This window comes from Thermobia domestica, chromosome 15 (assembly GCF_964235325.1).
Source record: "Thermobia domestica chromosome 15, izTheDome1.hap1.1, whole genome shotgun sequence".
Classification (NCBI taxonomy): Eukaryota; Metazoa; Arthropoda; class Insecta; order Zygentoma; family Lepismatidae; genus Thermobia; species Thermobia domestica.
In genome coordinates this window covers 103319067-103336356 of record NC_137468.1, presented here as the reverse complement: position 1 = coordinate 103336356, position 17290 = coordinate 103319067, and the positions used below count along the sequence as shown (strand labels likewise).

The following is a 17290-nucleotide window of genomic DNA, read 5'->3' as shown; positions in this document are numbered from 1 at the left end:
ATACATATCTGTTCTGTGTAACTATTTTCCTTCACAATACAACGGCTCTCTCTTTCGAGCTCATAGTTGAAGCTCAGTGATAAAGATCCCCTCAAAAATCTGACGTCCTCTTTTAGGTGTCTAGGTCTCAATAACAGAAACCAATCCACTACGAACTATAGATCCTATTACTGGAGACTGGCCATATAATTGACGATAAAGAAGTCATGCACACTTTGGTATTAAGAAGCACCTAAGAATAAAGCACCTCAATGCACTTTCGAAATGAAAGACACCAGCTTACGTTTGGGAAACAAGATTACTAGCAAAACCACGCGACTTTAAGCAGTAACCCATTCCCTGTCCTCTATCTTTTCATACTTGTTTCACGCTCTCTAGGAGGTTCGTAAATGACACATCTAATGGCTTCATAGCACTGGCATAGAAATATTCTTTTTGCTACGCCTCTTGATTTTCATTAAAATAGCGAAAGAAAAGTATTAAAAAAAAAAAAAAAAAAAAAAGCATCCGCATTGCATTTGACTACAACAAGAGTTACATTTAAGTTATTGTATTTTGTCATAAAATGAAAGTCTTACTATATGAACTGTGTACGCAATATTCTCGTTTTGACGGCATTACAGATTCAGCACTGAATAATAAGCTCTATACATACATACACAAAACCAGTTACAAGATAGACAATCTGCAGAATGACAAAGTTAGTACTTTCATATATATATATATATATATATATATATATATATATATATATATATATATATATATATATATATATATATATATAATTTTCTTTACTTTCTTTTCATATCACACTTGTTTGCGATATAAGAAAAATATATTTTTATCATTTCAAAGGAAAGTAAGAATATGGGAGGTTAAAAAGAACTTATTTTCTGCTCAAGACCACATTAAAATGAATGAATGAAAGAAATAATAATAATAATAAAATAGTATGAACATAAAACAATAGATTTCTATATGAGAGCCCAAAACAAAATAAACATTTTAAACATGATATTTGACATGATGTTAGGAAAATTTAGTGCCAAAAATTAAATTTCCTAAATGATTTAGACGTTGTTTTTCACATTAATTACTTTCATTGGTATCTTTGTTTCAATTAAGGCAATGTTGTTTCTAATAAAAAGTCACTGGATGGATATGCGACAACCTTTTCACGAAGTCAATACATCACCCGCTAAAAATTGGCCGTTCTGGAACACTAAGCCACGTAAGATAGGCTACATGAACTAAAAGAGGTGCACACACCCTATTTTTATTCTTTATGCTGAAAGAATTAATGAAACATTTATTATTATTATTTTGTTTGGTCAGTATACAGGGTACTTCAAAACTACACCGACAACGTTTGCGAGGTGATTCCTGACTCCAAGATAAGACAAAGAGTACAGATCAACCTGGGTGCACAAATGTTTCCTTTCGGAGTTATAGGCTGCTGAAAACACGATGAAAAAAAAAAAAAAAAAAAAAAGAATAACTTTAAAGATCCATAGCTCCAAAACTATGGGACCTACCATAGAAAAGTCAAGACTTCCTTAAGAACTAATACCTGCGCTATCCAAAAATGCATGTTTCAGAATCCTAACGTACTTACGCAATAATTTTTATAAACGGAGTTTGGCTACAGGCATATAAACAGAGGTTGAAGTACCCACCAACTACCTCTACAAAAACTGTTGCGGAAGTACCGCATGGTTCTGAAACTTAGGTATTTGGATAGGGTACATACTAGTTTCTAAGTGAAGTTTTGACCTGACTACGGTAGGTTCCATAATTTTGGATCTATGGACCTTTAAAGTTCATTTTTTCATGTTTTCGACAGCCTATAAATCCGAAAGGAAGCATTTGTCCACCGAGGTTAGTCCATACTTTTTGTTAGGAATCACCTCCCAAACGTCGTTGGTGTTGTTTTGAAACGCTCTGTATATATCTAGAGTATAGAAATTATTTTTTCTTTTCTTTTCGCTGTATATCATTAAATGTTACAATAGGGAACACAACATTAATAAAAAGAACTGAATGCATTAATTAATCACCTGTGCTTCTTTTTAGCTTCTTTCAATTCCTGAGTTAAAGCCACCACTTGACGATGAAGTAATTCGATACTCCCAGTACCACTTTCCACAGCAGCTACTGCTAGCTGGCTTGTACATTCAAGTTCCTACGGCAAAGAGATATACATTTAAAACAATAACATTGCTTTTTGTCATGACGTAAGATGCATAAGTAATCACAGACAGTAGTAATCTTGAAGCAAACAAATACCTAACTCTATGAAAAAAGAGAATAGTATGTAAATATACCCAGGTACACATTTGTATACTTTAAGCTTAGTCACACCGCATAATGCATTTAAGTTTTATAAAAATAACACTTCCAAAAAGACTTTTACAAAGTACTTAATATGGTTTGGCAAAAAATAATAATAATAATAATAATAATAATAATAATAATAATAATAATAATAATAGAAAAATATATTTTTAAAAATCAGTCTCCTTTTTCTTAATAGTTGTCCATTTAGTTTATTCGTTTATTTATTTATTTTTGTACTTTTGCATCAGACCCTAGTCCCTCAAAATAAAGGCAGAGAGTAGAATGGAGAAAATAAACGGGATAAAAATGGAAAAGCTACGGTGACTTATACAGGAAACTTGATAGAACAAGAGCTCGCGGCAAGTGGACTTTGTGGTGAAAAAACACCATGCGCCTGGGTTTTCTCGGGGTTCTTCCGTTTCCTCCTACTTTCTTTATTCCACCATTTCATTCATTTCTCATCATCACCCTCTCCTTTAGCCTTGCCGGCATAATTGTTGGACTAAAACTTAAAAATTTCATTTTTGATAGAATAATATTCGACATAGTAAAATAAAAAGAAGTACAAGAAACTAAATCGATATTCAGACGAAATTATAATCTAAGTACTATGGTAAAAATATGGTGAAAGGGACAAGGAAGGACTATAATGATTAAAACTGATGGATGAGTACTAAAGAGGATAAGTCCTATGTCAAATCAAAAGTGCTAGCGGGAAAACATAGTATGTGAAAACTATCAACGATAGAAGTAACCAGCCAACGATAGCAAAATTATGTGTCATATTTTTCTTGAACTATAATCTAAAACCAGAATTAAACCCATGATCACTGAATGAATTTTTGACACAATCCTATCACTATAGCACGCAATTAGAGAATTAATTATTTCATCATTGAAAACTTCTATTAATACCATAAAAAATTAACAAATTTTGGCTGCCATGGAGTTATATTTGTGACGATCGCCCTACAGCTATACAGAGTAATTAGTTAATGCGCTATGTCCAGTAATGAGACAGCTGGTTAGTGAAGCTATCAAGATGAAGATATTGTAATGAAATGGTGCTAGTGCTGTTAAGACAGTCTGTCGGGGCGATAAGATGACGCTTTAAGAACACCGACAGACCATCGAATATTGTGTTACACTGGGTATGATGTTTACTGAGACATATAGTACTATTCTATGCCAGTGCATGGGACATAGTAATGACGCGCATGACAAACGACTCATAAGTGGTCACATATTTATCACACTTAAGAGGACTCATAACGGTAAGAACTGAAAAGTAGTTCCCTGAGTTCATGAAGAGGTCAGATGAGATCGTAATCATTACCTAATTACTTCCTCTTTTCGAAGCTCAAACAGTTGGTCAAAGTGTCAAGGTTCGCTTCAGCCAAAGAAATCAGAAGTGTGTGACGAGTCTGCATGACTGTTTTCATAAATAGTATGAACACTGGCAGAAGTATATCACTGCCCAAGGTCATTACTTTGAAAGTGGTGGTGTGTAAAAAGTTGTATTTTATTTGCAATAGAGATTTCTTAAAAAAAAATCTTTTGTTTATTTTCAACTGTACTTGAATACGTTAAGGAACTGTGTTCAATATTACTACGAATGACATACATTATTATTAATTATATTATTGACATTATTCCAATAGTTTTTGATATTTTGTCTTTATCACAGGCTCGAGAATCACTTTCACATCACTTCTTAACCCATATATGCCCAGAATATTTTTTGTCACGAAATTAAGTAATATTGTAAACATCAATAATAGAGGTGTGTAAGAACCTGAATTTATAAAAACTTTTTTTTACGTATTTGCACTACTTAATGAAAAAAATGCCTGTTGCGAAAATCGAACACCGAGATCGTTATAAAAAAAAAAACGCCATTTATTTAACAACACTACAAATGTTGCGAAAACGCAACTATGGACATACATGGGCATAATTGATAACATTTCAATTTGCATTGCCATCATGAATTAAAAATGATTCTACTGAAATTATAAGAATTTATCAAAAACAGCTATTGCGCCACGCGTGATCCTCACCGTGTCAGAGCTCGGACGCGACTGCCACCCATTGCGTTGTTTAGCTTGGATCCCCCACCACATTCCTTATCCCCGGGGAGCGTGTTACTGGCGACTGGAGCGCTGCGGGGCGGCTAGTCTCATTACTTTCTGGACATATCTTGTAATGTCTCACTCAATTTTCTTTTCTCTTTCTTTAACTATCTTTAGCATTTAAAAAAGCAAATATTGTTACCTGCCGCGTGTCGTGCGATATTTTACAAACCTCGGTGTTCGATTTCTTCCTTTAAAAAAAAAAAAAAAAAAAAAAAAAAAAAAAAAAAAAAAAAAAAAAAAAAAAGCAGTCATTTTCTTTGGAATTAATTCTAGAACTGCTCACGTTCATGTTCTTCCTCTTGTGTACGGGGAAAAAGAAGTCCTCTTCTGAGAGTTGATGAATTATATACTAAGATTTTAACACAAGCGTGTTGTAGCGTCATATTCCTTTTATGTAAACAAACAGTTTTTGAAAACTCAATAAAAAAGAAATATGGAATTACAATATGCTCATATCCAAGTGTTCAGTAAACATTTATCAATTCTCAGAAGAGAATAGGCGTACTAATTCATTTAATTTTGACGTTAAGTACTGAAGTTATCCTTTCTCCCATATACACAAGGAACAACATGAAAATGTAGCAATTCTAGGAATAATCCATAGAAAATGCTTGCTAGAAAATCAAACCGTGAGATTTGTGAAATACTGCAGCAAAATAACGCAACGACGTATTACAGGTAACAATATTTGCTCTTTTATATAAATTAGTAAGTTAAAATGCATCGTTAATATATTATTTTTCGTATTATTCCTCTCCTCCCCACTTTTGCTAATATCTTTACATTTTCTCCACTCTTCTCCATAATTACATTTCGGACCTTTCGTCAGTTTTTAACGCTTTTTTCTAACGAGTATATTTTTGCTCAGTACGATACAAACGAAACTCTTGATACGTAGTTTACGTTAATTCTTTGTTTAGTAACCAATAATATAACGCTTTTTATATAATTTGTGCACTAATACATTGTGACGATCAAATGTGACAAAAAAATATTATAGATTACATTTTTGAAATCTAAGCAGAACTTTTGAGAAGATTTACGAATTACATGAATACTCTGCTTTACAAATAGTATGAATGGTCGGTCGGTATTCAATATTTATAACTATCATGCCTATTTCTATTAACCGTATAAATTGTGGTGACGCGATAAATGGTAGGCAGGTCGATAAGTGTTATTCTGCAATGAGCTTAATACCGTACCCCATATTAACTTTACTGAACATTACAACTATGGCAAAATCATAATTGAGGGAATAATTGTCTGTTAACTTTTACGCAGTCTGACATTAATCGCTTCTTATTCAAAAGAATGTTTACAAGAAATCACAACGCAAGTTCAACATGCATTTGCAATGCACATCTCACTGAAAATAGTACAGCAATTAGGAAAATTCATGACTTATTATTAGCAAATTATGTATAAGGTAGTACTATGGTCAGTTTTCTTTACATAATAATTAATTAACCATTTAGGGACGGCTATGACTGCTTCAGAGACGATTGGGTACTGAGTAACTTATTTGACAAATTAAACGCAAATTAAGCTTATAAACCATACAGTTCTCTTCGCCTAGATGATGTATTTATATATTATACCCGTTCTCAACGGAATGATCAGCTGTATGTTTATATGCTACGATCGTCTCTTAAACAGTTAAAAATGATCAGTTTAAATAGAAATCGCAGATAATTACTGACATTACAAATTTGTATCATTGTCACTCAACAGTCAGTCCCGCGGCAGTGTATTCATCTTTTCCATTCGTGAATTGTGTTCGTGTATGTCCGAACTTCCTTCCGTGATCATGTCTCTATTATATGCATTGAGGATACAATTAACAATAAAAAGCAATGTTACCGCATTATATTTTCTACATGTAAATAAATTTCTTTACTATTACGACTGAAAGTCAGCAACTTGGATCATGAAGACAGTGATGAGGTTTTTATATTTTTTATACAGTTGCAGTTTTAAAATTTCCATCCTATTTCCCTTCTCAAAATCTTCGAAAGAACCTCATCCTATCTTCGTGACCAAGGCTGATGACTTACAGACGAAATAATGAATTATGTTTACTAATATGCAAAGGATATTGCGCGATAAAACTATTTCTCAATAACACTTAAGTTTATCATAAACCTCTCATATTGAAAACATAATATATTCCTAAAATATTTGTAAACCAACAGGAAAGACATTCTGAGCATATAAGTCGCATTATATCATCCAAATTTATTTCACACTGCACCAAAATGGGTACGTCAGACAATTGAAATATAATCTTTACTGAAGCAAATTAAATTTCTATCAGTACTATGGACAGACAAAGCAAATTTCGACTTAACGTAAACGTTAATAATCATAACTGATGCGACAGAAACTGTTTTTATGTAGCTGAAGCTGATTAATTTAATATGATACTCAAAGATTTTTTTTTTATAAATACATATAGTCAGAATTAGGTAAGATATATCTGCATAAAAGCAATCGATACATACACAAAAATGTTAGGCTACAAGAAATTTAAGAATTAAAAGAAACTGTTCTGAATATGAGGAGGAAAGGTTCTATTAAAGTAAGTGAAAGATGAAAATAGAACAAAATGATGATGAAAATGTTTTGTAAACTTTTGCTTCATCGTATATCTTTACCGAAGATATTTTCTTTCAAAAAATATGCCACTCTATATGCTTGTAGTTCGACAGATACAAATACTATGGTGATCTGTGAAAATAAAATGTTTCAAAATAAAGGATTATTAGGTTAGTTCCTTATAATATGTAAACTGAGTTCAAATTTCACACATTTGGTATTATTGCCTGATGAAGAATTTCGAAATTTGAAGCAAAGGGTTTTTAGCAAAGTGTTACACCAGAATCTCATAATTTAGAACTATTAGACGACACTGCTTTTCCTCCGTGGTGAATCCGCTTTAGTAATTTCAGCATTCAACTCCTATTTTCTTCGAATTGGAAATCCTTAGATTATTAAATCTATTACACCTGTTTTTAACGAAATCAATCATTTATATTTAACTATTCATACATCCTACCGTCATTGTAGTACAAACCAGAATTTGAAATTGAATTGAATTTATTAAAACTTGTACATTTATGGCAGAGGAAGTAAGGGGCCAAAATCTCTGGAAAATCATGTTTATATTTCAATTTGTGAACCTGCTGTATGAAGGAATACAGTAACCCATTACGTGTGTCCTGTTCTGATTTACTTTCTTCCAATCGATAGTCTCACTGGTAGAAAATCCATCTCTCTCTCTCTCTCTCTCTCTCCAATTCAGTCCAACCAACTTCCACCTGTAGCTTCAAAACTTCTTTATGCTATAATGCCTTCTGCCAAGTTCTCTTCTTCCGCCTCCTCCCCCTCCAAATTCTGTGTCTATTACAATCTCTCTGCAACGAAATATCCCGCCATAAATGTTTGTATGGGAATATGTATCTTTGAATTCGATCTGAGATTATGTAAATTTGAAGTTTGTGGAGCCGACAAACCAATCCAGAATAGTTGGCTGCTACTAGATTAATTTTTGAAAAAAGCCATACTATTACACTATTTAGATAATATTTTCATACCCGCAAGTATAAGCAATGAAGAATTAATTAGTATAACACAATACGCATATTTCAATATTTTCAATTGATAACTTCTTCCTAACCAAATTCCAACTTCAAATTTTGCTTAACCTAACTATCCCCAGTAAAGAAGTACTATAAAGCAAGACTACATGCTTCTCCCTGACGTGATTTTCTACCGTGTTATGGCATCAATAACAGCTGTGAAGTAAATTAGTGAAAAATAAATTATACAAACTATATGAAAAAGGATAAAACACATTGCAATACTGGATTGAATATCGTGGACTATCATTGGCCTACTCATGCAATTTTAAATGATTTGAATTGTTCTGTGATAAATGTTAAAACAATAGTACTTTCCTCATAACCAAAATAATTATATAATCTAAAATAATCAATGTAAAAAGTATTGCGTATCACTAATGAAGACATGCATTTATTATCAAGTAATGTGCGTTTCTTTCTGCTCGATACTGAGAATGCGTCGCATTATCAGCGAGTGCTGTACTACGAGTTGGCTAAGAAAGCAACTCGGTTAGGGTCGACAGAATAACGTTAGAACTGTAATATATAAGTGTCTTTCTTTATTAAATTAATAAACTAACAAAAATAACGTTTTTTGATTTTTTTCATTCGATTAATTCATCTACTATATAATGATTACACTGAAATTATCCGGTGATACATTAAAACTTTATTCAAATAAACAGAGACTAAACTGGACTAGCAGCCAACTGGCATATTATTTGCCAATGCTTATGAGCCGCACTCTTGGCCTCGAGTGAAAAAAAAAAAAAAAAAAAAAAAAAAAAAAAAAGCATAGTATTTGTCCCTCGATTGTAACACACTGTCTGGGACATGCTGAAAAAAGTCTGGAAGACAATTCGAAAAATACCTGTAAATTCAGAATCATAATAAATTATGTGAAAAAAAAAAAAAAGTATGTAAAGCAAAACTGACATTTACGTACCTCATATATATATCCTGCAACTAAATCAAAACATTTAGATGTTTTCCCATGCAGCATTAAGCACAGTCCTCATGAGAGGTTAAATCATTTCAATCTCCATATTGTTATTTACAATATACAGGCGAGCACAAGTGCACTCATGCAGATTAAGTTACAGAGTTGATCTTTTAACATTACTTTTTAAGGAATAAAATCTTGTAATTAAAAGACTTAACAGATATAAGAAACCATAGTTAATTTAAAAATTCCTGTGCAAGTATTTTAAAACAGAAAGAAAAATATACAATAATCGAAGGTTTCGTTTCATTTACTACATGAAGCGTTTTACATACAATTGTATGCTTTATGTGTTAAGATAACAAACGCATAGGAAAGTTCTTCACAACATGCACCAAAGAAATTATTTTATATGTTCAAATCATTCAGTGCATAATACCAAAATATAAAATATTTTCAATAGAGAACGCAACGAAAAAAATTCAACAAAATGTGCAGTACCTCACTCTGTGTGTCTGTCATTGAAGCAGTGTCAGGGTTCTGAAACAAAATAAATAACACATGAAAAAAGGGGAAACAATATAATATGAGAAGAGAATAAATCCATAAAAAAGATAAAAAAATAACGGTACGGTCCATTCTGAAGAAATTTAGTATCATGCATTAAATGGACGAAGCACTGGTTAAAAACGACTGAGGTTTGTAGTCAAACAAAAAACTGAAATGATTAAATACAAAACAAGAGTTGAAAGTAAATCATAACGAATAATATATTTTGTCTATGTTTGTTTGTTTGTACTTCCATGTTGATGTTTCTGACCAACTTCCACTATAAACGCTTAAAAAGATCATTTGAGACTTAAATAAGGTAACACCTTAAAACAAATCTTATTTTCATTTCTGTGCTAATTTGTTAACCTTTAAAGTATTCTAACAAAGTCAAATATATCACAAAATAGACTAAGATTATATAATTCGTCAGTGTATTTGTAGTTTTTAATTGGATAACTCTTTCGCTAAGTAGGAAGCAAAATTACACCTGTTTTTTCTTTTCATTCCTTTCTTTTCTAACCTGGTCAAGGCTTATGCAAAACCATGACATGTATTATGAGTGATATCCGAAAACTGAAGATTTAGCTATTGTATTTCGTGAAACTCTCCCGATGGTAGTGACAAACCGACCTTGGCAATAAGAGAAATAGTGTTGAATGTGACAGTGAACATCTATTGTTAAATAGCGGCGCAATCCCAAATCCGAGGACGTGAGGTTTGTGTTCCGTGGTGTTTTCCGAGCACAAAAAGCCAATACAAATAGTTATTATTTTATTTTTTTTCTGTTCCTGACATTATTAATTTGAAAAGGCAGTATTGTGAATTCTCCAAAGGCACAGCTGATGTTCATGAGGAAAAAACGAACCTGCACAAAAGATTTAATCTCAGACAACTCTCTTCATACAGCGTTTGGTGATGAGTATTGCATAAAATTATTCCTTCAGTGCTTAAGGCTGTGATTCGAGAAGGTTTGACAGTCGAAATACTCTCTTCAAAGAATGGAAACAGTTTTCAATAACTCGGAATACATATGCAGGTTTGTGTACTTTATCCTCTTCACATTAAAAAAAACCTTTTATGTACATGATTATAAAATACGCAGAATGATGTAATATTATACTTGCAACCATTTATCACTTCTATGACTTCATTTCACGTCGCATCTTAGCTATTTCAAGGGTAAAGGTGCCCAACACCATATTAATTTGGTAAGTTATATTTTTCACGTGTTTTCATTACACTAATAAGGATGTGTATATACGATGATATATACACATTATCACCATATATACATAGAAAAGTAGAATTATATTTCTTTCTGCGCTGCTGTAGTAGAGAACAATAAAAAGTTTTAAGACCGCATGTCGGGCAAAGATTTTTTATCGCATTTATTTGTTTGTTTGTTGAGTTTAGTGTCTCTTTTCAGTAGCAAGGCTACACGAGGAACTACAGTTTAATGTTGAATCCGAACAACCGTAATGCATTCCAGGTTTTAATCCTCTTTTACAGGGAATCGAACACGGGACCATATGCACCAAAGGCACATGCACTATTCATTAGACAAGCGGGGAGGGCTATGTTTACTTTGTCACAACTATTCCACATTTTTGGAAAAAACAGGATCATTTTTCCTTTAGAAAAATGGATACATTTATTATTGTCTATTTTGAGAGGGTTATGCCTTAGAACTATACAGCGATTTGATTTATGATTTATAGTAATTACAAGAAGTCAATCACTGTTCTATTATGCTAAAGTATTTATATTACTGTTGTTTCGATGAGGCAGTAAAAGACGAATGTTTTGAAAATAGTACGTACATACTTGGGAGTAGAAATCTGTTTGTTGCCAGGGGCGCCAAGTACAGAAGGTCAATTCACCTAAGATAGCCAAATTTGTGCGCTCACCTGCTCACGACAATCCCTTCCTCCACCAACGGTTGTGCTCAATGTGGTGGCCACGAGCCTGGACTATCACTTTGCAACGTAATTTCCACTGAAGGAGTGCGCATCGAAGGTGTGTGAGGGGAATTGTAGACCACACCGCCTGACAAGTTTTCCAGAGCCCCGCTATGATGGTAGGACGCCTTGGCGCGAGGCATTGTTTCGGAAGGTAAAAGGCACAGAAATCCATCGGCAACGCATGTGGCAACTTCATAGATATGGACGAGAAGGGTATAACAGACACACCAGTCTCCGTGGCCATACGCCGATAATACGCGACAGAACTGCGAGCAGTATGACTGGATGCTTTGTCCATGTGGATCCACACCTTCCGAGTGTCCCTGCCATACAACTATGGAATGTGCGTTGTGTATAAAGGTTCCATGAATGATGTTCGTTTGAAAGTAGGCTGCATTTACCTTGGCTTTCGAATCCACACGATGCATTGGCAACTTCCCACGGGCTCAGAAAGCTGCTACTACCATGAAGACTTTCGAAAACTTCTCGCGACATTCACGGACGAACTTGCCGCGGCTCTTCGCATCATGTGGTGAATAAAAAATGGTCCAGGGCTTATCGGTGTCATCAAGGTAGATCTAGCTTCATCCAGAGTGACAATCCACTGCCATTTGTCACCTGAGATGTACTGTTCATACAACTTTCTTGTGTTCGTGAATCTCTCCTGAATGTGTCTTGGTGATAACTTATGCCCCATCGCCTTATGACGTTTTTTCAGTCCCACTTGGCCTTTATGAAACGACGTGATACGACACACTGTGCTCTGTGATATCTTACAAGGTTGCTTTGGGTGGGTGGGTTCTTCACAACTGATGCCCTGATGTTCTCACAACACGTGGTGTCCTGGCTAGACATGCCCGTTCTCTTTTCACTCTCACGAGTTAATCTTGATATTTAGAGCCGGTGCTTTTACAGCGCTGGCTTGCCCTTGCTACCGTACGCTTGATGATATTATTGCCCCTTGCTGCACACATTTTCACAATCACTGACGCACTGAATTGTGCATCGGAAAGTGCACATATGTATTTTTCCCAATAAGGTGTCACTTTAAGACATAATAGCCGTTCACCACAACAACTTCCACACAGCGTTGTACGTGACTCACTACTGGATTCACGGGCTACTGACCTCTGGTTTCTTCTTCTACGCTGTGCTCGTCCTTAGCTCTGTAAAATTGGCCATCTTAGGTGAACTGACCCTCTGTGGCCTCACTAAGGCCCTGGCTGGAAGAAATATCCGCTTTTTAATATATCAGTATCCTGTATGACTTAAAACGCACTTGTCAGAAAACGAGGAATAAGCATTCGTCTAATTCTGATATTACGAGTTTATCTGTAAACTATATTGAATATGAAGCATTATACTCGCACACCGCATATATTTTATGTATCCTAGGAAGAAAATGGATAGTTCCTTTTTAGTTACTTCACAACGATTTTTTTGTCTTTTCTACAACTCAAAGTTTCCTACATTCATTTTACTTTTAATCAGGGAACTTCACTTATAGTGTGACAGGAATTCACTACAGTCAAATACCTTCCTCTCCCATTGCCATTCTTTAGTCAGTTCCTCTACCTCTTCTCGGTGTATAGACTCCTTTTCATTTATCTTTTTCTCCAGCCGAGCATGCCACCTCTTGTCCTGATCAGACAACTCCTTCTTATGTTGTTGTTTTAACTCAGTAATTTGACCTTCAAACGATTTTTGCATACGACTTATCTCCTCTGATTTTTCCTGAAAATTAAAAAAGAAGTCGATATAATTTGGGTAACACACTTCTGAATTTAAAGAATATAAAATGGCCTACCTGGACACCAAACTACTTTTGTCTCCTTTGAAAGCAAACTCCTTTTTTTTTAAAAAAAATGTTTCGAGCATATGTTAATAACCGATACTTGTATATTAAAGAAGTATTACCTAAAATATCCTTAATTTTATATTGGCACTAACAGAAGATACATATTAGTTTTTTTTTTAAGAATTAATTGCTATCATTAATAATTTATAGAGTAGATACGGTAATGATTATATATATATATATATATATATATATATATATATATATATATATAAATGAAAGTGAGTTATGTTTGTGAATTGACATCTCTTGAACCACCCGACCGATCTCGATCAAATTTCGGCCCTGGGATGGTTTTTATCATTTCATTTTGATGCTGCAACTTAGGGGAGGGGAAAGGGTGAGATATATAAAAATGATCGAAAACGACCGATATTACTATCGAATCTATAGTTTTCGGGGTCGCAGAGATGAACAGTGACACTTCCAATGCCGTTTAAATCCAGATTCTGCCACGCAAACTGTGACTTAACAACTCTTGAACCACCCAACCGATCTTGATCAAATTTTCAACATGGATGACTTTCGGGCCTGGGATGGTTTTTATCACTTCCCTTTGACGGTGCAATTTAGGGAAGGGAGAGGGGTAGATATAAACAAATGATCGAAAATGACAGATATTAGTGCCGCATCCATAATTTTCGGTGTCGCCGAGATAAACAGTAACATTTCCGATGCCAGTTAAATCCAAATCCATCCCTTTATGTGCAAAATGAAATGTATTCTCCCAGTGTGAAGAACGGGTATTTTGCTAGTTTCATATAATGTCAATCCTGGGAGAGAAAGTGAAAGACGGTTCCTTACCGTTATTTACAAACTTTGAGATTCTCAACTATAGTGAATGATACACAGTTCACTTGAATTTTATATTTCTGTCTTTTTTTGAAGCAATCCGAAAGGGTTACAGTGGCAGTTCTCAAAGATCCTTGCGGTCCGAGACCCACAGTTTGAAAAACATTGAATTAAAAAACATAATATGGCGTACATTAGAGACAGACGACGAAAAATAGTCAAACTAATTTGATAAAGAGTCCATCAATCTTTAATTAAACTGTTAAAGCGAAGTGTTTATTCAGTAATCTAAAACAATTTCCACACGTAATTTGCGGTGAGCCATTAATTACCATAAACCATTAAAAAGTACCGCAATAGCTTAAGTGAAACAAAAGTTAATCGCTGTAGAAACAAAAGCTCGCAAGATGATCCTACCAGGTGTCAAACCAATCCAATCGAAATTGCTATTATCCATCTCAATAAGATCCAAATTTACATTATCTTTCCATCCTTTTTAGTCCAGTAAAAGTAGCTCCAAATTGGATAAAAGGTGGAAATTTGGAATAACCAGCTGAAATTTTCAGAATCAATTCTACTATATTATATATATATTTATGAACATACTAAAAGTTCCAAGGAATCCCATTTGAGGAAACGGATATGACGTCATCAATATGGCTACCAGCAACTCGTCTCTCAAACTTCTAACTTTTATAACTATAGGTTATTAGGTAATTTCACCATAAGAACTTTGTTTTTGCTCTATTTATGAGAGACCATATTGAAAAGTGTTTTCTAAGCTAAAGCGTTTTTATTTGTTAACGCCATTTTTACATATGGCGCCATGAATTGAAAAATATGGAATATTCTCAATTCTGTTTTTGATATTTAAGTTCAAATATATTCGTAAAGGGTACGAATTCCAAAAAATAGCCTGAAACAACCATTATAAGCTACTTCAAGAGCTTTCCAATGACGTATGTATCGTTGATATATCTTTAAATCTAATGTAGCTAATAGGTTTTATATAATGGAAAGTGTAATCCATAATTTTCCGTGATACCAATAATAGTATCAGATTTAATAATTAGAAATTTCGAAGAAACTGCAGCAATATTGTGGACAGATTCTACAATTTCTCTAGTTATGACAAGATTTTCTCGTTACAGTTTGGAATGCATTACTTTGAACAGAGTAATGAAAGCCTCCACCTCCCATAGCTACGTATAATTTAACATGCACGCATCAATAAAGATATTATAATTCATTGACTTAAAATAAATGAAGCCATGTCAGTCTAGGAGCTATAGGAACCATAATGGATGGAAGTGGACTAGAGGAACTCTGGTGTTCAGTGTATACAAATAATACAGTTTCTAATACGTGGACGTCACCACGGCATGGCGCGTCCTCAGGTTGTGGATCGAGGAGAAGGCCTCTAAATATAGAGGTTCGCTGCGAATATAGTGAATAAGCAGTCGCGGACAGACGACAAAGAGTGGTCCTCCAGCTTGGGGGTTTGGGTAAGGCTAACAACCTCATCCTATAAAAAAGGCACTTGTTCAGAAACATTCACAAAAGTCTGGGACAAGGACTGATAACTTGGCACGAACTCAGCAAAAGAAAACGGACATGAGATTTGGAACATGGAATATTAGAAGTCTTTATGGGGCAGGCGCGTTAAAATCCGTAACAACTGAGTTAGAGAAATACAGGATGGACGTAGTAGTAGTTCAGGAAGTTAGGTGGGAAGGAAATGGATCTTTTACGGAGAAGGAAATAAAAATCACCAATTAGGAAAAGGGTTTTGCGTTCACAAATGAATATTACCAGCAATTAAACGGGTTGAATTTGTTACTGACAGACTTTCTTTTATTACTCTTAAGGGTCGGTGGTGTGATATTGTTTTAAATGTATATGCCCCAACTGAAGATAAGGATGACGATATAAAAGACAGTTTTTACGAAGAAGTGGAACGGATATTTGACCAACTCCCGCGATACCATATGAAAATTCTATTAGGGTATTTCAATGCGAAGGTGGGACGAGAGGATATTTTCAAATAGATTATAGGGAACGAAAGTCTGCATAAGGAAAGTAATGACAACGATGTTAGACTCGTGAACTTTGGAACATCCAAAAACCCAATCGTGAAGAGTACAAAATTCCCACATCGCGACGTTCATAAATACACTTGAACCTCACCAGACGGAAAAACACAATCAAATTGATCACGTTTTAGAGATAGAAGAAGGCAATCTAGTATAATTGATGTCCGGTCGTTTAGAGGAGCTGATTGTGACACTGATCACTACCTGGTAGCAGCGATAATACGAGAGAGATTATCGTTGAATAAAGGTAATATGTCCGAAAACGGAGAGATTTAATTTAAAGAAATTAGATGAAAGCCAGGTAAGAGAGGAATACCAGATTGAAGTTTCGAATAGATTCTCGGCTTTAGAAGATTCGGAGTGCACTAGTGTTGAGAATACTTGGATTGAAATTAGAGATAGCATTAAAATTTCGGCAAAAGAAAAATTGGGACACGCGGAAATACGTAGGAACAAACCATGGTTCGACCAGGAATGCATTAAACTAACAGAGAAGAGAAAACAGGCAAAACAACGTTGGCTACAAAATCCGAATGAAATAACTACACAAAATTTCGCAGACAACAGGCGGGAAACTTCCAAAACTTTTAGAACAAAGAAACGCGATTTCTTGAAAGTTAAAATTAAGGAACTTGAAGATAACAGTAAAAACAAAAACATTCGCGACATGCATAAGGGAATCAACGAATTTAAGAAAGGCTATCAACCTCGTGCTTATACATTAAAGAAAGCTGACGGGAACAGTTCTCACTGATACGGATAGCATCTTAAATAGATGGAAATATTTTTTTGGACGATTTGCTAAACACGCAGCCGAAAACTAACGTGCGTGGAGAAAAGGAGATACACACCGCACAACCGTATATTCCAGAACCCAACCGAATAGAAGTACAAACCGCTATAAAGAAATTAAAGAAACACAAATCTCCGGGTGTAGACGAAATTCTGGCTGAGTTAATTTTAGCTGGAGGCGAAAATTTGTGGAACAAGATA

At 34.4% G+C, this 17290-nt stretch overlaps 1 protein-coding gene across 4 annotated transcripts in view; it reads right to left on the bottom strand.

Annotated features, from left to right (window-relative positions):
• The window catches only part of LOC145671176 (uncharacterized), a 126268-nt gene that overhangs the window by 9406 nt on the left and 99572 nt on the right, over positions 1-17290 (bottom strand). For 3 of the 4 annotated variants that reach the window (XM_081740023.1, XM_081740021.1, XM_081740024.1), the window contains 3 exons: positions 13091-13288; positions 9543-9581; positions 2061-2185 (listed from right to left, as the gene is read on the bottom strand). In XM_081740023.1, the coding sequence (XP_081596149.1) occupies positions 2061-2185; positions 9543-9581; positions 13091-13288 (362 nt within the window). The remainder of the gene's footprint in view (positions 1-2060; positions 2186-9542; positions 9582-13090; positions 13289-17290) is intronic. The other variant, XM_081740022.1, reaches the window with a different exon arrangement.